This window comes from Sciurus vulgaris, assembly GCF_902686455.1.
Source record: "Sciurus vulgaris genome assembly, chromosome: 13".
In the NCBI taxonomy this organism is placed as follows: Eukaryota; Metazoa; Chordata; class Mammalia; order Rodentia; family Sciuridae; genus Sciurus; species Sciurus vulgaris.
Window position 1 is genome coordinate 62,653,396 of NC_136474.1, and position 22,175 is coordinate 62,675,570.

Below are 22,175 nucleotides of genomic sequence, written 5' to 3' on the forward strand. Positions count from 1 at the left end.
ATCCTTTGCTCCTGTTGACCCCTGCCTGGAATGCCTGCCTCCCCACTTTTATGTGCTGAAGGCCTCTTCCTCCTTCCAGCCTTCCCAGAAACCCACACCCAGTGTGCCATCTCACCCATGTATGAGTGCGGCTCTGTTGGTATCTAGGTTCATATCTTGCCCCATCCCAGCCCCACTCCCCTGGGGTAACTGTGCACCATGGCCAGGAAGAAAGGGGGACAACTATGGGAGGGGCTGAAGTGGGGAGCATCCCACAAGGCCTGGTCTAGGGAGCAGGGGCATGTGTGTCTGAAGCTGCTCAGAGGTGGAGAAGGTATGAATTCGAAGATGGAGGCACAAGGCAGTGCAGAGGAGGACGGGGGGTGGGGGAGAAGATCAGGAGACAAATGTGGGACCTGAGTTTAAAGCAAGAAGTGGAAACTTCATGTGTTTGCAGTGAGGGTGGCACTGACCCACAGTTTGTGTGTGTGTGTGTGTGTGTGTAAAACAGGATTCACAGACTCATGAGCCCACAGGCTAGAGTGATTCAGGGAGCTGCCTACAGCCAGAAACCAGCATGGTGACAAAAGTATCAGGGCCTGATACTAGACATGGGCTAGTATCATGTCTCTGCTCTAGACATGGGCTAGCCCCTGTGGCTCTGACCTGCTTGGTAAAGGCCTGGACTAGGGGATGGCAGAGGCAGAGCAGGTCCAGGGCCATCACCGGAAGGGACCATTTAGGGAGGAAAGGTTGATGGACTACTCCCAGCCCACTTCACTAATGGGGGCCCAGGTGTCACTCAGCAGGTGTCACTCAGCTGCAGCAAGGCATGACAGCTGAGTCTACCTCTGGGCATCTGTAGCTCTGCTCTTCTAGGATAGGGAGGCCTGATAATGCAGATCTCAGGAGCTGCCAGCCTGTGAGCTGGAGTGGTGGTACTCCTCTTGTAGTTTTTGAATTGGGGGGTGACAGCTTGGTATATGAAGGGCTGTGTACAGATAATTGCTGCATGAAATTCAGAGGGCAGATTTGAGCAAGTTTGACCTTCACACCCCTCTAGGGAATGGTCCTTCACCAGAAGTGAAGGCACTGCGGCTGAGGGTGTGGGAAGATTTGTCCAACATCCCATGAGGAGAAGGTGGCAAAGCTGGGAGTCAGAGGATTTGCTTCAAAGCCCAGGCTCTCAACTGTTCAAGCTGTAGGGCCTTCAGTTGGCCTCTGTCACCAAAGGGATTTGGATCAGCAAATGCCCCAGGTTCTTCTGTGTAAGATCCTTCCCATGACTCCAAGACAGTTTGCTGTAGGAGCTATTGGGAAATCCCTGCCATGTGGGCTGCTGGGATAAACTCAGTGAACCTTCCCATGGGGGAAGAGAAGACAGGACCTTGTTAGTGTTCCTGCACCTCAAGTTCAGCTATCTGTGGGCAGGCCCCCCAGGGAGGGGCTTGTTAACCTAGCCTCCTGTCTTTCTGCTTACAGGGATCTCTAGGCACTGGGATGGGAACACACTGAGTGTCATCATTCAGTTCCTGCCAGCCAAGACAGTGGACCTTACCTGCCTTGCTCTGTTCACATCAGGGCCTCTGGGTGTGACTTTCCAAGATCCCCATCCTCACTAGGCCTGCTAGTGAGGCCTATTGCCTCATCCTGCCTACGAAGTCCTACCCAGGAGCCATACCTTCCTTTTCTGGTCACTCATTGCACAAGGTCTCCTTTCAAGGATGAATAAGAGTGTGAAACCCCAGCCATGAGCAAACACTTCCCTGTCCTACCCTCTGGCCAAATCCTGCATATCAGGGAAGGGGATTCTTGGACTCCACTTCCTGCAGAGCCTCACTTTCCTGACCACCTTGGTTCCTTCTCAACATCCACAGCTATCAGGGTTGGTACTGTCAGAGCTGCCACATGGCCAGAGTCTCAGCTCCCAGCTATGCTATCAGTTCCCTGGGAACACAGTGGTGGGACCTCAGATGAAGATCCCAAGGACAGGCCACAATGTCCTCAGTAAAGCTGGGTGCTTCCTGGGGCAAGGGCAAGGCCTCCACTGAAAAATACATGTCTTATCTCTGCTAGGTTACTTAAGGGCTGGTTCAGGGCTTGCTAGGGAAGGAATTACCATTCTCAGGGATTTTCTTTTCTTTAAAAACAAAGATATCAATATGTGAATTGTGTCATCCCAGTGGCAAATGATAGAGGGGAGTGGGAAAGGTGTCATGTGCATCACCTGCCAGCCCTTGGGGCATTCTGTCCAGTCCCTTGCCCTGGGCCTGGTTGCCATTCTGGTTTGCAGAGCTGACCACAAAACGTGTGCCTCCATGCCCAGATAGGATAGTGCCACATCCCATAACCCTGCTGCCTTCCCCCACCCACCTCCTCACACACACAGACCAGATTGTCTTTCCAACCAAGGCCACAGCCAGAGGCCCAGGTAAGGCCAGAGACACAGGTGAACAGTCTCTTTGGAAAGAGGGATGGGAGGGAATGAAACTCACCTTCTCTCTGTTGCTGAGGAATCATTGGCGGTGGCTGAGGAAAAGCCTGGCTTATCTGACCGTAGGCAGCAGGGTAGGCGGCTGCTGAAGGGCCAAAGAGAAGAGGCGAGAGACGACAACAGGATGCAGACAGACAGGGTGAGAGGCAGGAAAAGAGAGATTTCAGTGTCGGGCAGTAAAGGTCAGCCAGCCACACGGTACATGTCAGCTCAGCTGCTTCAGAGGAGGCAGCTTTCAGTCTTCAGTACCAGCGAAGAAGCACAGGATGAGGACTGGAGAAGTGTGTGTGCATATGGGGTGTGGTGTGTGCGTTTGGGGGTCAGACAAGTATAATCTGGAATAGTGGATAGCCATGGAAGATCTGTCTTCACTCCCACTCAGAGGGTGCTTGTGTGGAAGGTAGGGAGCTGCCAGGGGTGTAGACCTGGCCTCCAGGGAGCCTGCCAGGGGTAGGCCCCAGGGGCAGAGGGCTGAGTTGCACAGCCTGCTGTTTTCTATATTCAAGTCAAAAGAATCAGAGGTAGGGCAGAATAGGCCAACATACCCCTCAGCCTGGCCTGGCTCCCTCAGGGCCAGGGCCTAACATCAGAGCTGGGGAGGGTCCAGGACCAGTGAGAGAGCTTTCTCAGGGCTCTAGAGGAGCAAGATCAACTTCCCATAAGTTCCCATCTCATCAGGGAGCCCACTCACTCTCAGAGGAGATAGCACGTCTCTCTAAAACCAGTGAAGAGGGAACCTGACCAGGTCAGACAACAGGGCAAGGCTGGGTGGGGATGACTGGTGTGTGGCTCTGCCCAGCATGGGAGAAAGGGAGAAGCTTGGCTGATAGCTTGGTTGGGCTCAATGACCCCAGGCTGTCTCTTCTTAGCAAACACACACTACCTCAGGCTCCTTCTCCTCCCAGCAAACTGTCATCCTTGCTTGGCTGGGAGGAGGCAGGTAGAAGCTGCTTCTTTTCCAGAGTCCCTCCTTCTCTTAAACCCAGGCATCTCTGCTTCCTGGGCCAGTGATTGGGGACTATGCTAGGCAGCACCCCAAGTCTGACCTGGCCCTCAGTGGTGCTGTGCCGCTTGGTGCTCCTGGGCAAAGATGAGGCCAGAGGCCCAGGGGAGCAATCTCTTTGGGGATAGGGGGTAGGAGGAGCTCTGCAGTACCCTGGCAGTATCACGAGGAAGGGAAATTAGGCCTCAAAGATGAATAACTAACTTCAGCTCATCTGGGTTTCTGCCCACCCACCACTGCCAGTATACCCTGTCCTGCTGGGAAAACCGCCCTGGATGCTAGGAGGTCTGAGAGAGGGAGGCAACCCAGATAGGATGGGGGTGTGGAGTGTGTGTGGGGTCTCTCTCCCTCCTTCCCTTGAGGACCCTGCCACCCAGTCTCTCCACCCCATGCAGGGTCCAGGTCTGGGGTGGGAAGGGGTCACTGGTGCCACAGGTGCGGAAAGATGAATGCAGTCAGGGAAAGAGCCGAGGGGACGCGTGGATACTAACGACCTGCATACTGCTGCACTCCCGCGTAGGCCTGCTGCAGGGGGTCCGCGGCGGTGGGGCTCTGTGCTGCAGGGGAGCCAAAAGGCTAAAGTCAGTGGTGCCCACCCAAACTGGCCCCTGCCCCACCATGCCCATGGACAATGTAGGGTGCATTGCCCCTTCCAGTCACTACATGCTTACCTGGGGCAGGGCATCTGAGACAGGGGCCCTGAGTGCTGGGCCCTTTTGGAGGTCTCCCTTCCAAGCCCAGGACCCTTATTAGGTTGCCCTCCATGGTTGGGGAGGCATGATGCAGCTAAATTTGGTGTGGCTGAGATAGGGGCTCATGCAGAGGAATATGAGGTTGGGGAAGAGAGGCCAGAAGAGGGCTTTATCACCAGGGCCTTGGTCGGGAGACAAATGAGGACCCCAACAGAAGAGGGGCTGTAGGTCTGGAGGCTGTCAGAAGGGGTTGGTCCTCACTGATCTTCAGCAGAAGTCAGGGGCAGTAAATGAAGAAAAGCCTGGTAGATGTCATCTGGGTGGAAAGAAAGGCCACTGGGGGCCTCACCCTGCCACTCTGTCCTCCTGGGTCACCCACTCCAGCTCAGAGGGACCCCTCTCTCATCCCTAAGGACTGTGCACTAGGCATGAAGGTCTTCCACTCCTCACTTTGCTGGAGACTCTTGTAGCAGGGACTGGTCACAAGGTGAGATCTGCTCTCTGGGATGGGAGTAGGGTGCTGCCCACAGATACCAAAGAGCCAGAGGACTGAAGCCCTTCCTTCACCTTCTGACCTGTAACACTGATTGATACTCTTGAACTGAAACTTTGGCAATAAATTCAGAGAAGCTGGACTAGGGAAAGGCTTGGTTCACCTTGTGGTCTTTGCTGTCTCTGAGGAGCTGTGGGCAAAAGCTTGAAGCATGGATCAGTGGTGGGCACAACCTTTGGTGACCAAGGCTGGCGATGACTGACATGGGACTGGGCTGGCCTTGGAGGCCCAGGAATGTAGATGGGGGCTGACATTCACTCACATGAAGGACCCAGCCCCAGTATGTTTGAGCAAACTGGGCAGCATAGGATGGCAGGAAGAGAACCACCTGGCACATCTGTCTGTCCACTCAGGCCAGTCAAGCTAGCTGTCCATGCCTGGTTTTGAGGCCTGTAGACTGGGCAGAGTTCCCAACCCTGCTTTTTGAGCTCTTTTCCTGAGTCTTTCAGTTAAGTGCTATTAGGAAATAGCATCTAGATCTCAGGGGAGCCCAGGCAAGAGCCTGGAGCAGAGAATCCTAGAGACAGTGGGATTGCAGGCTCAGTAACCCCTAGAAGTAGCAGAGGAGCTGGCCCACTGGGGCTCTGATCAGTAATGAATAACTAAATAAGGGCCATGAGGCAGGCTTTTTCCTGCCTGGGGCTGCCCCAGCCCAAAGCCCTGTCCCTACATTTCCTTCATGGAGGAGACTGGAGCAAGAACCGCCAGCTGTAATGTGCATGGCAGAATGATCTCCTCCTGCTTCCTGCTCCCTCTACCAGTCTCCTCTGCCAGACTTCGAGCTCTCTGGAGGAACAGCCACATCTTGCTTGTCCTCTTGGTCTCCCCAGTTTCTCACTCATGCAGTGCCTTGATTAGAAAGAGTGCCCCACCTCAGGGCACGATTCGGTGCCCTCACGCAAAATATAACCTGCACAACTTCATAGCAGCTCCTGTCAGAGTGCCAGGAATACAGTGAGTGCCCAGCAAATAGAACTACTGGAGAATGTTTTTGAGAGCTACCCTTTCATTAAAGGCCACACTATGTGCTTCCAACAAGCTCTCCATGAATAAGAGGGGAGGCCAGAGAAGCTACCTGGGGCTAGGAAGCAAAGAAAACATTCATGAAACCCTTTTCTACTTCTATGCCTAATGACCTCATTAGTAACTGCCAAGGAGTGAACATTTTGAAGGATCTCGTTCATTACAGTGGCTCTAAACTCTGCATTTAAAGGTGGTAAATTAATTTTTTAATGTACCACTTTTCTCCTTTCTTTCCTTCCATCCTTCCCTCTTGCTCTGGAATTGTTTATGGGAGGTGCCAGATTGTTACAAATGGGGGAAAGAAACATTTTCAAGTTCCATGAGGGAAATGGCTCACAGATGCTGGTGGCAGTGGGGAAGGAACAGGCTTCTCTGAATCCAGAGATCCAGATGGGTTTGGAGGGAGGGAGGAATGGAGAATGAAGTCATCCAGATATGCTGGGGGTGGCATCTCCCAAGCCATGGGCCTGATATTGGTGGAGTTACTTCCACCTCCAGCTTTCCAAGCCTCTCCTTGCCTCCCCTGTCAGCCTGGAGCTTTCATCTTCAAACACTACTCCAATATTCTGGGCCCTACCACATCACTCTCTAGATTCCTCTGGTCATTTCTCTGTGGACTGGAAGGTGCATGCACAGCAAGCACTGGAATGGGGTTAAGGACAACTCCAAGTTCAGAGGCACAAAATTCTCCTCCTCTGTGTCCTTAGAGCACAGTGGCTTTACACTCTGCTGCTAGTGGAACTTTTATACATTACAGATGTCTGAGCCACACTTCAAGCAGTGAAATCAGAATATCTGAGCTTCTGTAACTTTATCACACTCTATAATAGATTCTGATGGGCACCCAGATTGGGGAACAAGACCCAGAGGCAGGAGGGGGCCTGCCTGGTAGGAGCAGGGATAGTGAGGCTGTACTTGTTAGTCCTATTGGGTCAACCTCCTCACCATCCCTGCCCCTACCAGGCAGGCCCCTCCTGCCTCTGGGCCTCTGGAAAAGCCCCCATGGGAGTGTGCTCCTTGATCATCCTCACCTTTCCCATGCCTGCCCACCTATTAAAATCTGCCCTGAGCCTCTCCTCAAGGAGGCTCCTGGGGATTCTTCATCCTACAGAACTCTCCCATCATCTGAATCCTTCAGCGTTTGCAGCCTGAGAATATTCACTCTTGACTCAACTTCCTTCTGCCTTCCTGTCTCTTGGCTCTATAGATAGATTTTACGTTCTCAACTGGACTTCCACCTCCCAGGGGATAGATGATGTCCTGACTTCCTTCTGGGGCCCTCCTTTCACCCAGCACAGACCAGACACTTGCTAATATTCATGTGCACTCTGAAACCTCACCCTCTGCCCTCCAGGAATGGAGGACAGAACTCTTCAATATCTTGATTACATTGTCCTCGGCTGGTCTGGGATCGGAGCTCAGCTTCCCCACCCTTCAGATAAGAAAGGGAAGTTGCTCCAGGTCAACTCTATACTCTCACCATGTGACAACTGCTGAGTTTGAGAGGAGTAAAAGTAACCAGGAAACGGCCTCCAGGATCTTCTTGTGTCCCACACTCTGAATTGCTGGTCCAAGAGCTGTCCAAGGTTCTGCGCCACTGCCTGAGGTGCTGCCCAGGGTTTTTTGTGCCCAAGAGACCCGACTGATGGGTACTAACTAGACTGCCAACCAGTATGTCTCCACTTCCTTCCCCAATGAGTCTTTTCCTACTAAATGTTAAATCTGATTATTCTTTTAGCTTTTATCCCCTTAATTCTTTTAGCTCAAATTCACACTCAATTAATTCGCAGTTACTCTCAGTCTGGCTCTACAATTGTATCCAGTGTCTTTTCTTCCCTAAGGGAGTTACTGGAATGGGAGTGTCATGATCAGACAGACACCTCCCCAAGGGTGGGATTTTAGTTTCTTCTCTCTGGCTGCAGGTTTTCAGAAGCAGGGCAGAGGCTGGCTCTCCTTGATCACATTTAGGGATCCACCAAGGAATAGACAGGACAGGAGCCACATGCTTCTTATAACAGCAAGGACAGAATGGTGAGTATGCTTCCTGAGGAAGGGAGACTGCCAGATGTGCTTACCTGGGTAGGGGTGGATGCCATTGGCAAACACAGCTTCCGCAGCAGGTTGCCCATTGGCCTGTGGGGGGAGGCCGGTGAAACCGTTCACCCCAATAGGGGATGGGATGCTAGGCACGGCTGGTGCAGTGATGCCCGGAGGGGTGCTGCCACCTGGTTCCAGGAATGCAGAAGGGTTGGTGAAGAGGGGAGGCAAGCAGAACAAAGGTAAGGAAGACCAACCTATGGAGCCCCACCTTGCTGGTTCCCAGGTCTAGGGATAAACTTGGACCTCTTACACCAGCTCAGTTTTAACTGTGAACCATGCCTTGGCTTATCTTTCTGTATGGAATGACTTCACAATCCCAATTTTATCCATCCTTCAATTTAGAGTCCAAGTGCCACCTACCCCTTGTAGGCTTCTCTTACCACTGATGATTTATCCTTGAACCTACAGCACATAGGTTATTCTCAATGCCCTTGACTTTATCCATTCTTAGTTCTCCTTCATTCTTTTTCAGAGGCTCTTGCTAACTCCAGCTAAGTCAGGATTAGCTGGTCCTTGTTGACTCATGAGGGGCTGATCTGTCTCCCCAAGAAGTTTTGCTACTCAGGTAACGGTCTTAATTCTGGATCCTTGCACTGAGGGAAAGAGATAACTGCAGAGTCCAGCCTCAGCCCTATCTTATACAAAGTAGATACCAATACTCCTGCAGTTGAAGCAGCTATGGTGGTCATGGTAAGGAAGGAAAGTCAGGATCAGATAGCAATACCAGGTGTCCTCCCTATTCTAGGTGGAACCTGAGATATGGATGGTATGGTGATTGCACTGAGGCCTCAAAGGTTGGAAAGATCCTTCCTCTTCATGTAAAATGGATGAGGACCATAAAATTGGATGAGGACCCGAGGACATGCCACTGCCTAAGTTCATGAGTGTCCCTGAGGTTGGGAACCAAAGCTAAGGGGGCAGTGTGCAAGTTGGGCCCAGAGATGGCAGTCTTTCCTGGTATTTAGCTGAGAAAGGAACAGTTCCTGGATGTCAGAGTGGGCAGTACTATTATTTGAACACAGAGAGTCAGAGAAACTCAGTAAATGAAACCCTGTGGAATTAGGCTAGTCATTGGACTAAACTAGGGTTTCTCAACTTTCACACTGCAGTCATTTGGCCTGGATATTTCCTTGTTGTGGGAAGCTGACCTGTGCATTGCAGAATGTGCACCAACATTCCCAGCCTCTGCCTACCAGATTATGGTAGCATTCCCCTCCCACAGCTGTGAGAAACAAAAATGTCTCTGGATATTGCCAAGATGTCCTGGGGGTCAGGGCAAAACTGTACTGTTGAGAACCACTGAACTGGACAACATCCAATAGCCAATAAAAAAACATGCTTTGTAAATTGTGTTTTTTCCAACCCCTCATCATCCTTTGATAAACTGTATAGTTCTTTCTAGCTGGTTACGTAGTCATTTTGGAAAAGACCAGTGACTCCAGGTTGGCTTAAAGTGAAATGAAAAAAGGGCTCTTCCTATGCCTGGGCTAGGGACTGAATAAGGTCACAGAATAGGCAGCGCTCTTCTCCTTCCAACCTTGAAGAGCATATCAATTTCTTTCCAGATATTGATTGTTAATAGAGATCAAGATGAATCCATTCCTAACAATTCATGGATAAACAATGTCAGAGATATTCTCACCCTGAAATATCTTGGAATGCATGGGCCCACATCCCATCTTTCCTTGAGTCCTCACTGATCAGAACATTGTTCAGACAAACTGCCAGGGAACAAGGCCAGCTCAGGCCCAGGTACAATGTGCTCTTGCCCCAGGATGATCCACTAGTAGCTAAAATTAGGCCCTAGCCTGGGCACAGGTGCTTTCTCTTTGGACCAGGTCCTGTGTTGGTGGTACCTGTGGGCTCACCTGAGGTTGGGGTCATAGGTGCGGCTGCCAGGCCATTCATGTTGAGGGCCGCCATCTGCTGCATCTGGGCGGCAGCGAAGGCAGCCATGGGGTTCAGGTAGCCACCCTGTGCGACTGATGCCATGAGGGCTGCTTGCTGCTGCATCAGCTGGGGCAAAGGGAGTGGAAAAAATATCACATGCTTCCAGAGGAGCATCCCTCCCCACCAGGGGGCTCAGCTCCTAGAGTCCAACTTCCCAGGCCTTGAGCCCCAGGGAGCTGAGACATCTCCTGGCCACCACATCCAGAGAGCCCTAATGCCTCCCCCATTCCTGCCCTAGTCCTCATTGACTATTACAGGCCACCTCCCTGGGAGATGACTGCATTCAAAAGTAATAGTAGTGTCTTTGAGATTCTAAAGTTATTGTGGAAGGTGAGGGAAGGGGACCGGCTTCATGGGTAAGGCCTCTCATTCGTGGGTAAATGACATCCAAAGTGCTAGAGACATGTTGGAAAAGCATCTGTAAAATTAACGATAGATTTCTGCCCCAAATGGTCTTAACCTGGAGTCTGTTGGGTAGAAGAGACAAGAGAATCATGAATAGACCTCAAATACCCTCAATGTTGTCAAAAAGATGAGTGGTGAGTGGGGCGGCAGGGGGTGGGGTGGGGGGTGGTGCTATTGGAAGTAGCCATAGCTGGACACTCCTGAGGAAATGAGGTGAGCTTACATGTTTAGAATCAAAACATAGCAGACCTCAGTGCCATCATGTGGGGACTGTGGTTACAAGTCTGGAGGCAGCTGGGGAGATCCTATCAGAGAAGGCTCCATTGTAAAAGAAAGAAGTTGGTGGGCCAGAAGCCTGGGCGAAGGGGGCCTTGAGGAGTCACAGGGGAAACACAGGTGTGGGGCACTTAGGGTCACATCAGAGGACCCTTGCCAGGAGTGACCAGAGGCCTAATAACATCCTTCCATGAATGGGGGCCGGTCACAGATGCGGAACAAACACCTGAACCTCCTCTCCTCCCCATCAGTGATTCCTAGAGTTCAGCATTGCTTTGGCTCAGGGGAGGGGTGTTCAGGGTATTCCATCTTGCTGCTCAGCTGAAAGCCTTTTTCTAGCTCCTCCCCTAAAAACAAAGACAGCAACAGCCTCTCCTGGCAACCACCCTTGTCTTTAACCACTTGAGAGGTTATCCTCCCTGGGTTTATGCCTGGCCTGCTCTCTCCCCAGGGCAGAGTAGTGTTTTTGGTTAGGTGTCCCTGCTCTCCGGAGCTCTGGGAGGAGGGCGCTCCAGAACCACCACCCATCTGTGCCCCCACTTACTGCCTGAGCATAGGCGCCGTAGGCCCCGAAGGGGATGGCCATGGGGTTGAACATGCCCATCTGGCCAGCCATCTGCTGCATCCGCCGCATCGTGCGTTCCTTGTCAGTGTCTGCGAACTTGACCACCAGACTGGACGAGGCTCCCTGCAGCCAGGGCGGCATGTGAGACCCACCTGCCCTTGCGCTGGTCCCCAGCTGTCAGAGGCCCTGGCCTAGGTCCCCCTGCCTTCTCTGTCAGGCGCTTTGGGGATGGGGGGCATCAGCATTGCCCAGGAGTATGAAGTCTCAGCTCTCAACCCAACCGTGGCAATTTCTATCTGGGTCACCATGGGGTTCTTTCTTAACACTTCTCTGGGCCTCAGTGTCCTTGTCTGAGAAACAGTGATAAGGGAAATGCTTTCCTGTCTCATACTGAGACTGTGAGCATCGGACTGCCTGCGGGGTCCTGGTGGTGGGGGTGGGCGGGAGTGTCTAGATTTCCTGCTTCCCCGCCCCTGTCCCAAGGGCCACACTCACTGGCATGGTCTGGCTGCCGTGTAGAGCGTTGATGGCGGCTTGTGCCTCGGCGTGGGAGGAGTACTTCACAAAGGCGCAACCTGCGGAGATAGAAGAGAGGTTGAGACTCGCTGAGGGCCAAAGAGACAACTGGAACCTTGAGGCAGGGCAAAGGAGGGGCCCACGGGAGAGGGCGCAACCTGGATGAAAGCAGAATGGGGTAGTGGGAGAGAGACCAAGAGACAGAGCACACAAACAGAAAGACCTGGATGGCCCGAAGACTTGAAAGCACCCCAAAACTGCCCTGTCGGTCAGGACTTGGACAGCCTAGCTCCCAGACTCCCTCCCGACTTGGGCTGCAGATCCCGCCCACACCCCGCCCACGCACCCTTGCTGTTGCCGTCTGGCCCGCGCAGGATGGTGCATTCCTCTATGTTCCCGAAGGCCTCAAAGAGGCGGCGCACGTCGTCTTCTGACTGCTGCTTATTGAGCATGCCCACGAAGAGTTTTCTATCTTCTAGAACAAAATTAGGAGATGCTTACCGGGGCCAGGTGGCCTGGGAAGGTCCCGGGGGTGGGAGGCAGGAGGGCACGGCCGGAGGTGGAGGACAACAGGGCAGGGGAGGGAGGACTAGGCGGAGGGGCCTGGGGTTTCACAGCTGGAAAGGGAGAGGTAGCAGGGAGAGAACCCCGCATAGCTAGAGCGGGTGCGAGGGAGAGGAGTTGGGGAGCCAGAGTGCAGCAGCAAGGAAGAGCAGGGTAGGAGAGTAGGGCGCAACGAGGGGAGCAGGAGAGGAAGGAGGAAGGAGGGGGCTGGATGGCAGCGACTCTGCCTTCTCCTGCCAAGAGGGCATACTGCACACAGGACCGAAGCCCCTGGTCTGGCCCTTGCCTAGGGCAAAGGGGTAGTCCGGGCTGCCTGTGTTCCTTTCCTCCTTCCTTTTAACACACATTGTCAGAATTCTGTGCAGTGGCTAACTGCCATGGAACTTCGCTTAGGCTGTTCCCTCTGTTCCTTCCTTCTTCGCATGGCTGGAGTCTTCTCTTCTAGGTCTCTGTTAAAAATATCACCTCCTCACCATGCCCCTCCTGTCTCCTCTTATTCTGTCTTCGTAGTCCCCTATCCCTAAAGCCCGAATTTCAAAGGAAAATTATCTAAAGCTTGCCTGTGTGGTTGGATTTTGTGGGGCTGCCTACCCCATCCCAGGTGTGCTCCTGAGGGAGGAAGACCTGGCCTCTCTGCTGCCTGCAGCAGCAGTGCGTAGGGCAGAGCAGGCATTCAGTGCGATCTCCAAATGAAAAGAGAATGGATGAAGCATGTCCAATGCCCTTCCTAGGTGTGCACTTCCTTTCTGTCTTACTTGCTATTACCTCCATCTTGATGCCCAGTGCTTCGTCTGGACCTTCCTATATGTTCATCCTATAAAATTCAGCCTGGGGCACTTCCAGGGAGCCTGTTTCTGTAGGTGCTTCAGCAGCCCCCATACTGTGATGAGTGTCAATTTGTTTGTTGACCCAACTCTGCTGTGTGCTCCAGGCGATAGGCAGTCCCACTGGACTGCCTGGCTCTGCAGCAGCTTGTAAAAGAATGCAAGAGGATTCCCCCACCCAACTCATCCTTCCTTCTCTCTGCTCCTCTTGTAACTGCTGAAACAAAAGAAGAGTGGCAGAGTGGTATCTGTGACTTGTGACTGGTGACTTCGAAGGCTAGGTTATAAAAGGGAGCAGCTCTTAGTTGGCTCTCTCTTTGGGGGATATTCGCTCTGTGGAGACCAACCACCATGCTGTGAAGCCCCCGAGTGAGTCCTCGCGGACTCCACTGATACACCCAGTGCATCCAGCTGAGGGCCAATGTCAGCCACCAGACCTGTGAGTGAATGAGTCCTAGCTCCTGGCCTGATAATTCTAGCTCCTGGCCTGTGAGTCTTCCACCTGAGACTCAAACATTCTGGAATAGATACAGGCCTTCTGAGCTGTGCCCTGTGAATTCCTGACCTTCAGAATCCATGAGCATAATAAATGGTTGTTTTACCCCACTTGGTTTTGGGCTAAAATGGTATGCAGCCATAGTAACTGGAGCAAGGTCCTAGTGGTGGCAGCTCTTAGCAGGCACTCACAAGATGTTTGTGGACTGGTAAATGATCAACACAGCCAAGGCTGCAGAAATGCTAACCCCCAAACTGCAAATAGTCCTGTGTTTGTGATTTCCTCTGAACACAAGGGTACTGAGACCCCGATGTCCCTCTATTCTCAAGGTGGTTGGTTCCCCCTGCTCCAGAGTCCTCACTGCTCAGAGAGTTCAGATAGAACTCTGAAACAAAGACAAGCAAGCAACCCCAGATCCTCCTCTACAGACAGCCCTAACCACTGCCCTGTGGGTACCCCTTAGCCCAGATGCAGTGGCACTGTGTTCTCAGTAATGAGGTGGTGCTGGATCCCTGCTCCTCCAGTAACCTGCAGGGCCCATTAGCAGTTCCTGTTAGCAGCTCTGGGGCAGGAAACAACATCAGCCCATCTGACCCTTTACACAGTTGGGCTTATGCAGAACCTCTGTGCCCAGAGCCCCAATCCTACACCTGCCCCAGGCTGGCTGCTCTACCTGACTCTGGGTCATGGCAGGAATTTGGTGCACACCCCACCTCATCTCTGGGCCTGCGGGGTTCCCAAGCTCACCAACTCCAAACCAAGAACAAAGGGAGAGAGTAGAAGAGATAAAATGAAGAGGGATGGGGAGAGATGAAGTTACGAGTGGAGAGGGAGAGATGAGATGGCAGGAGACAGGAAAAGGAATTTGATACAAAGAGCAGGGGGAAGAGAGGTGGGCAGAAAGAAACAGAGACCAAAGTGGGGCCCTGAGGTTAGACTCCACATAGCACACAGCAGTAGCAACATTGCACTTGAAGTGAAAGGGGAGATTTTACTCCTTTTGTAGAGCAATTGAAACTTCTCTGAGGCAAAGCCCAGTCAGTCTCCTCCTTTCCCCAGACTTTGGCTCCCATTAAATGGAATTTCGAAAGAAACTATGAAGTGAAACCCCACCCCTTGCTAATCCCTGGCCCTCCTGTTTAGAAATTCCATTTCCTCTCTTGGAAAGAAAAAGGAAGAGAAGAGAAGGCACCTCCTCCCCTAGCCTGATTTAAATGCTGGGACACAGCTCCTTGCCTTCCCTCTCCTGACGTCTGAATGTATTCCTTTATTATCATTATGACAGCTTTCTGATTGCATTAAAATTCATCCACACGTGTCTTTCTATCCAGCCTCTTTCCTTTTGCCAGTGGGTTTTTTTTTTTTTTTTTTTTTTGCTAATTTCTCTTCCCCTCCTCTGAAGTCCCTTGCCTGCACAGTTCTTCATTGCAGGCCTGTGTCCCTCTGGAGACCTTGCTAAATGTGTAGGAGGCCAGGCTCCCCCTCTTCTGCCCATCCCAATTTCCCCAGGGAAAGTACAGCTAGTCTGCTTTTCTGAAAGGTTGCACGAAGATACTCTAGACTCACCTCTTCCAGGTATTCTAGAATTAACCTCGCCTCACTCAAATGTTTGTTTTAGGATCCCTGAATGTGATCAGTTTGCACTTTCTGTTTCCACTTAGGTCCTAAGGCTTGTCTCTTAGACCAAGGGCTGGGAAGGATTCTGAGTTCCCAGGGGACCGCCTTCTGGGGCAGGCTCACTGCTTCATATCCAGCTGTGTAACTAACTGATCTATGCCTCAGTTTTCTAGGTTCAAGAAATGGGGGCAAATACTCTCCTCACCCAGCAGTTGCTAGGATTATGGGAGATGCTGTTGGGGTAAAGGCCTGGAAAGCAGTCATAGTGGGGACTACTTGGGTTTCTTTAGACAGAAGGAAAAGGAAATGGATGCTGTTCCCCCTTGGCTTTCCTTGCCCTAATTTGGCCAGAAAGGCCACCCCTGCTGTGAGCAGACAGAGGTCACAGTGTGGGACAGGTCATAGGATCTACCTCTTAGGGTAGAGAGGGCACCTGAAATAACAGATGGACCAGACTTGGGTTGTGGCTGACCAGAGAAGAGAAATTATCACTCTGTCATCTACTCTCTCTGCCCACTTCCTTTCTGTTTACTCTCCCTAGGCAATGTCCCAAACTCTGTTATATTACCACTGGTACCATTTACCTGGTGTCTTGGATCTGATACCAAATTAGCAAGAGTCTCACAGAATGACTTAGCTTCCTGGTGAGTGCCCACTTTCCTACAACATGGACACAGACCCTAACTCCCAATATAGGCTGGGCAGATCCTGGCCACACCCAGCTGTCTAAGCTGGGGACCTTGGGTAATGGGGAGGCTCTTGTGGGCTCCCTCTCCTGGGTGCCCTGAGTCACTGCCTCCCATGATCAGGGTATGAGGGGGTTGCTGCTCCTCTGAAGAGTTATTCAGGTAGGCATTGCTGGGACTGGCCAAAATGGTGAGGAAAGCCCTCAAAGCCAGTGCAGGTAGGCTGAAGATGCTCCTGAATGAGAGGTCACTGAGACCCCAGGGAGTCAAGAAGTGGTGAGCAACCAGAGGCTAGCATTGGGAGGCCGTCGTCCTCTCAATATAGGCCAGCTTAGTTCAGGGCGCCATGTCATGCCACCTTCCAATTCCCAAGGCCAAGGCCAGTACCTGGCATAGGCAAACACTGATTGTCAGGCTGCACAAGCATCTCTATACCTCCCACTCTGAGGTCTTTACATGGACTCCTCCTGGGCATGGGGTAGAGCAAGGGGACATGTTCCTGCAGTCATTCAGCAGCTGTCTGCCAAACACTGTCTCTGTGCCAGAGACTTCTCTAAGCACTACTTCTGCAGCATTGAACAAGAGATGAAGCTGCTCACTGGAGTTGACATACCAATGGAGAGACAGACCCTTCACAATCAACAAGTCCCTTGACAAGACAATGGCTACCTGGGCTGCCACACTGGCCCCCCAGTGTGCCTATCTCAGGAGGAACAAGGCCAAGGTCCTATGCTTTTCCAGAGAGAGAGCTCCTGGGTACATAGGAGGGCCCCCAGCTGGGCCTCAACTAATCCCAGCCTCTTGGTCTTCAGTGGTGTGGTCCTTGCTGCTGACTCCTGCTCTTTTAAAAATGGGAGTACCTGTGTCAACAGGTGTGTGGTAGCACTTGGGGCTCTAGAGAGTGTAGCTCCCCAGAAGGATTGGGCAACAGAAGATAGGGGCCAGTCCCAACCCTGCCTGCACCAAGGAGAGGGCAGCTGGGCTCTGTGCTCCATATCCTACCCTCATGGGGAAGTGGATAGAAGTATACAATGGAGGTGTTTCCAGTCACTGCAGGAGAGCCTGGGCCAGAGCACCTGACATTCATTGGATCTCTTCTCTGCCCACTCTGTCAGCAAACATTTATTGAGTACTTATTGTGTACCTGGGAATTGGCTGAACAGAAGATCTGAGATGAGTCTTGGGGACCCTTCTGAATTTTCTCTTTCAATGGGTTGGGAGATTACACATGGTTCTGGGATTCCTAGAGAACCTAAAGTCTTTGGACCATGGGCCCTAAAGCCTCTGCCATAGCTCCAGGTGAGAGAGAACAGTCAGGCCTGGTGGTCTGTGGGAAATCCAGCAGCTCTGGGCTGCAGGCTGAAGGGGCTGGTTGGTGAAGGGGAATATGACCATACCCTGAAGGGTCCCAGGAGAAGGTCTTGTGTAGAGGGCAGATGCCAGGGCTCCAGGTACACAGCAGAATTTGAGCCAAGGCTGGGAAGCGAGGGCCCTTTGGCTCCCCTTGTCACCTGTTCCCAACCAGTTACTCCCCGTGGCAAGCTTGCAACAAGAGGACCCCAGGGAGTTTTGAGTGCTCTTCCAACAACCTCTTTCCTGATCTTCTTCCCACCAACACAAACATCTTCCATTCCTCTGGCTTCCAGAGTCTTTTTCATTCTTCCAGAACCCCAGTCTAAACTTCAACTTTGGTTTTCTGACCTATAAAGTTCACTGGGTAATACCTCTTGGGAAGTCATAGGCACATGTTAAGACAGCCAGTGGAGTGGTTACCAGAATCTCTGTCTCCACTAGGGAGATGAGACTCCTGCACTCATTCATCTAGGGGTGTCAGGGCAGAACAGGGGGCTCAGGCAGGAAGGATTTACATTTTTAAAGGAGAGTTCAAAAAACAGAGAAGTATGATGTGTCTGTGGTGGAACCTCAGGATTAGGACAGGTCTCACAGGGAGATATTTCAGGGCTCTGTGTTAGCTAGTGCCCCCACCTTTCCCCACACATCCCAGCAATATGGAAAGCATCATGCTGGCCCTGCAGGGTGAGTGGCCCCTGAGCAGGGAGGAGGCGGGTGACAGCAGCACCACTCGACTTGCCAAATGCCAGCATCCTGGCGCTAATGCTCAAATTCCGGTTTAATTTTCAAAATTTGATTCGCTCATTACCATCGGCACTAAACAATATTTCCTGCTTAAGGACAGACGGCTGCTGGGGCATGGTGGACGAGTGTTCAGATGGTTAATGCCTTTTATTACTGCAATAGACTTCTACTATTCTCTTTCCTCCAGCTTCTGAGGGAGGGTTTGTGGGAAGGGGACTGAGCTGGGGAGAACCCTGGGGCCAGGGGCCAGCACAGGAATAAATGACTTTGAGTTCCATGCTTGGTGGGTGGACAGAGGACCAGCTGGGAGATGTGGAAACTCAAAGGCAGCAGTTTGGGAGTGCCAGACACTCATGATGACAGAGCTGGAGGCTTTTGTCTTGCCCTGGAGGCTTTGGTCCTGAGGGTAGGCAGGACCAGGCAAGAGCCTGAGACTCAAGCACCCCACAGAACTTCCCTTCAGCTGCTGGGCAGAGCCTGGAACCCTGGAATATCCCAGGCAGGGTCCTCAGGGGTCTCTTAGTCTGCTTGTTTCCTGTGGGGTCTTCCCTGACTCAGGGTGTATCCTAGATCTCAGGACCACCCTCTTGGTGCCCAAGGGCCCAGAGGCATGAGTCTAGGGGGTGAAGAGCACATTCCTTTTCTCTCATTTCACCTGTGGATCAGGGGACTCCTTCCCTAGGAGGGGTTCAGGAGCTATACCTAATCCAGAAAGGAAATGAGGTTGTCTGTCAAATCTTGGTTCTGCTGTGTTTTGGTTATGCAAACTTAGACAAGGCATATATATACTCCCTGGGCAGAGCCACATGAGAAAGAAATGAGTTAAGATACACGAAGGTCTGGGGTTGTGGCTCAGTGGTAGAGCGCTCGCCTAGCATGTGTGAGGCTCTGGGTTCGATGCTCAGCACCATACACACACACACACACAAAAATTAATTAAAAAATAAAATAAAGATACGTGAGTCTATTAGAACAGTGCCTGGCACAGCAAATACTCAATAAATGCAGCCATTATGACAGTTACAGCCATTGTAACTGTTCACCCTCAGAGGCTGGTGGAACAATGATACTCCTCGTGCCAGGGGATGTAGAGAGGGCCCTTGGGGACCCTGAACTGAACAAAGTCATGCCAGCACAGGCCAGCCTGAGAAACCACGCTTCCCTTTGCACTGCCCTGACCCTTGGTTGGGCAGTGTTTTGGGGACCACTGAGATGTTCTTTGGCCTACCTAGATTGAGCCTAACAAGAGACACTTTCCCCATAGCTACAATTAAGCATTCTGACAAGCCATTTCTACAAATTCTCCAGGTCCAGATCAGCAGGCACCTTTGGCTCTAAACAGACAATAAGGATCAAACTGATTCATCCGAATCTACATCTGTGCAATTTTTAAGATTGCCTGACTACCCTTCCTCAAATCCAGAGGCTTCCTTGCCAGCCTTGGTAGAGTCACCTCACAGCCTTTGGCCAGCCATCCAAGCAGGAAGGTGCTGCCAGGGTTAAATGTCTGCACTTCCTTCTCCAGAGCTGAGAAACCAACAATTGCCTACTGTGGGGTTTGTTAAGCCAGTTTCCAGCATCAATATCCACTCTAGGATGATGGGCGAGGGTTTGGATCCCTCTGCAGCTATGCCACCGGGAAGGCTGCCCTCTCTGAGAACCAGCCCCTTCACCTGGAACGCGGGGTCACTGGCCAGGCATCAAGAGGACTCTCAGCATGAAGTAAACCAGTCGAGAGGACAACTGTGCCCTCCCTTTTCCCCCCACCACATTGTGCCAGAGCCAGAGCCAGAGCCAGCAACGCAGCTGGGCTGGGAGCTGCCTCCTGAGGATGAAAGCCTTCCTGCCTGGGAAGAGGCTGAAGGAGACATCAAACTAGATCAAAGGCTGCTGGGATGGGGACGGAGGAGGGGGCCTGCAATGGAATGCAAATGAAGACCCTCACCCGGCTCTGGCCCCCCCCAGGGCCCAGGCAGTGCCAGGCCTTGATCTGCTCAGTTCCCTCTGGGACTGGTGCTGTTTGATGTCAGGGGTGGGAGGAGGCAGGAGCTGGAGAATAGCATCCAGTCCTCCCTCACTTGCATTCCTTTAGCCAGCTCTACCTTCTAAATACTTCAGGATCAGCATCCCTTCTCATTTCCCCTCAGGGGGAGCCACCCATTCATGAGAGTTGCTTCCTCAGTTACAGACACCCACCCAAGCCCCTGCTATCTGCTTTCCACACAGCAGCCAAGGGCTCAATTAAAATCCAAGGCAGAGCCTGTCTTTTCCCCACTGAAATCCTGCAGTGGCTCCCATTTCACTGAAGAGACCGAGCCCAAGTCTTTACACGACCTGAAAGGGGCTCCAAAGGCACCCCCTGCTCCATTGCTCCCCCTGCTCCATGAATGCAGTGCCCACGTCCATTCCATTTATTGCTGAATGTCCAGTGCTGAAAGGGATTGACATGTAGTAGATGCTCAGTGAACATTTGTTGACACGAATAAATGAATCCACTTGGTCAGTGAGTATCAGGGGTAGAACTAGTATGGGTCTGGCCTGGTGATGGGTGCTTCTAGTGCTAACCTCCAGGAACCTTCAGAAAGGAACAAATGAGGGGCTGGAGTTGTGGCTCAGTTGTGGAGCGCTTGCCTGGCATGTGTGAAGCACTAGGCTTGAGTCCCAGCACCACATATAAATAAATGAATAAAATAAAGGTCTGTCAACATCTAAAAAATAATTTTTTAAAAAAGTAACAAATGAGTGTCCTCTGGGCATTTAGTCACATGGGGACAGAGTCTGGAGTCTGGAGTGATGAGCACTGCAGGCCCGGGGCAGGGGTTCTAAGAGGCTTGAGCTAGACTCTGAAGGACTCATAGGTGGGGTTTGCCAAGTGAGAGAGGCAGGGGACAAGCGTCCCAGGTTAGGAACCAGCAAGGGGCAAAAGCAGGGTGTATGAAAGAATGTGGAGAGCAAAGGAGAAATGTCATGTAAAAGTGCACACACACACACACACACACACACACACACACCCTCTTCCTTCCTTCTTCCACCTACTGGGATCCCAAACACTTCCCCCATGGCCCTAGGCCTGGACACTCACTCACCTCTGACCACTGGAAATCTGGCCTGGGCCTCAGACCTGGGGTCCATTCTCCTCACTGTGCCCAACCTCATTGCCCAGCATTCCTCCTTGGACTCATTCTACCTCCCTTATTCACAGTACCCATGGGTCTTCTGTGACTTACTGGATTCTCAGGCCCACCCAGTTTCAATGTTGCCCAGTCTCTATGTGACAAGGGCCTGCAAGACCTACCTCCAATGTCACAGAGCCTCCACTGACTCCAGTCTGTCTGCCTTGCTCAGACCCCACAGCATCAGCTCCCTCACTGGGGCCCTGCAGTGTCCTGTCCAGGATTGATCCTCTGATGGGCTAACTTCCAGAGACACATGTAACAGCAGCAATAAGAAGAACTGAATGGTTCTCATTTATCCACAGTTACTAGGCTCCACACCCTGAGGTGAGTGGACATTTTAGTATATCCACTATACAGATGAAGAAACTGAAGCACAGAGAAGAATCTTTCCCAAATATTGTCACCCTGTTTTTACCGAAGTTAGGCCTCATACCCAGGTTATCTGAACAGAGCTAAGCTCACAGGGTCCCCTTCCTGGTGACAGACGGTGCTGTCCACAGCTCCCACTCTGCCCTCTTCATCCTTCTGGTTCAGGAAACTGGAAAAATGCCCAATAACTACATTGTTCTGTGAGGGCCAGGGCTTTGACTCAGAGAGTGGATGGGTAGGGTGTCCGTAGCCTACTGCTCTTGTCCATCCCTGATTGTCCAGTGATCCCGTTAGCCTCACAATCCCTTCCCCACCTCACCCATCCCTCTGCCCAGAGCCTGGTTGTCTTGAAGTTCCCTGGATGCCCAAGAAGTAAATCTCTTTCCTTTGGAGTTTGCAGACCTTCCCACCTGCTGATCTGGGCTGGAAGGGGCCTCTCTCTCTTCTTCTAATCTGCTGGTACGATCACCCCTAACCTTGGTCTCCCTGCTCCAGCTCCTAAAGCCCCTCTCTGGCCCCTGCTCAGGGCAGAAGTATGGCTCTTGAAAAGGGGGCTTGCTGGGGTGGCTCTGTTCTCTCAGGGGGCTTACAGCATGTTTGTGGAGGCAGAACTAAAACCTGAGATTTGTCACCACCCTCTGGGAGGGGGCTCTAAATGGTTCCTTCACACTTGTCTCTTTTGACCTGAGAGATGATTCCTTGGCATATGGGTCCTGAGATGGGCAGGAGCTGGGCCCTGTGGGGTCTGGAGGTCATACCCACTCCTTCACTGGTCCTTTCCAGGCCCCTT

The 22,175-nt window shown here is 52.1% G+C and overlaps 1 protein-coding gene and 1 long non-coding RNA gene across 46 annotated transcripts in view; one reads left to right on the forward strand and one right to left on the reverse strand.

Moving 5' to 3' along the window:
• CELF4 (CUGBP Elav-like family member 4) overlaps positions 1 to 22,175 on the reverse strand; it is a gene marked incomplete at its 3' end in the record, with an annotated part of 292,274 nt that overhangs the window by 16,712 nt on the left and 253,387 nt on the right. For 12 of the 44 annotated variants that reach the window (XR_013758679.1, XR_013758682.1, XM_079108543.1 and 9 more), the window contains exons 4-10: positions 11,903 to 12,028; positions 11,536 to 11,615; positions 11,020 to 11,163; positions 9,713 to 9,860; positions 7,820 to 7,969; positions 3,968 to 4,033; positions 2,475 to 2,558 (exon numbers count right to left, since the gene is read on the reverse strand). Coding sequence is in view for 38 of the 44 variants with exons in the window: in XM_079108543.1 (XP_078964669.1) it covers positions 2,475 to 2,558; positions 3,968 to 4,033; positions 7,820 to 7,969; positions 9,713 to 9,860; positions 11,020 to 11,163; positions 11,536 to 11,615; positions 11,903 to 12,028 (798 nt within the window). Of the gene's footprint in view, positions 1 to 2,474; positions 2,559 to 3,967; positions 4,034 to 7,819; positions 7,970 to 9,712; positions 9,861 to 11,019; positions 11,164 to 11,535; positions 11,616 to 11,902; positions 12,032 to 22,175 lie in introns of all 44 variants that reach the window. The other 32 variants (XR_013758680.1, XR_013758681.1, XM_079108541.1 and 29 more) reach the window with 5 other exon arrangements.
• Positions 1 to 22,175, forward strand: part of LOC306642781 — a 132,060-nt gene that overhangs the window by 7,750 nt on the left and 102,135 nt on the right. The window contains exons 2-4 of one of the 2 annotated variants that reach the window (XR_013758685.1): positions 7,667 to 7,775; positions 8,317 to 8,409; positions 8,954 to 9,703. This is a non-coding gene — a long non-coding RNA (uncharacterized lncRNA). Of the gene's footprint in view, positions 1 to 7,666; positions 7,776 to 8,316; positions 8,410 to 8,953; positions 9,704 to 22,175 lie in introns of those variants that run through there. The other variant, XR_013758684.1, reaches the window with a different exon arrangement.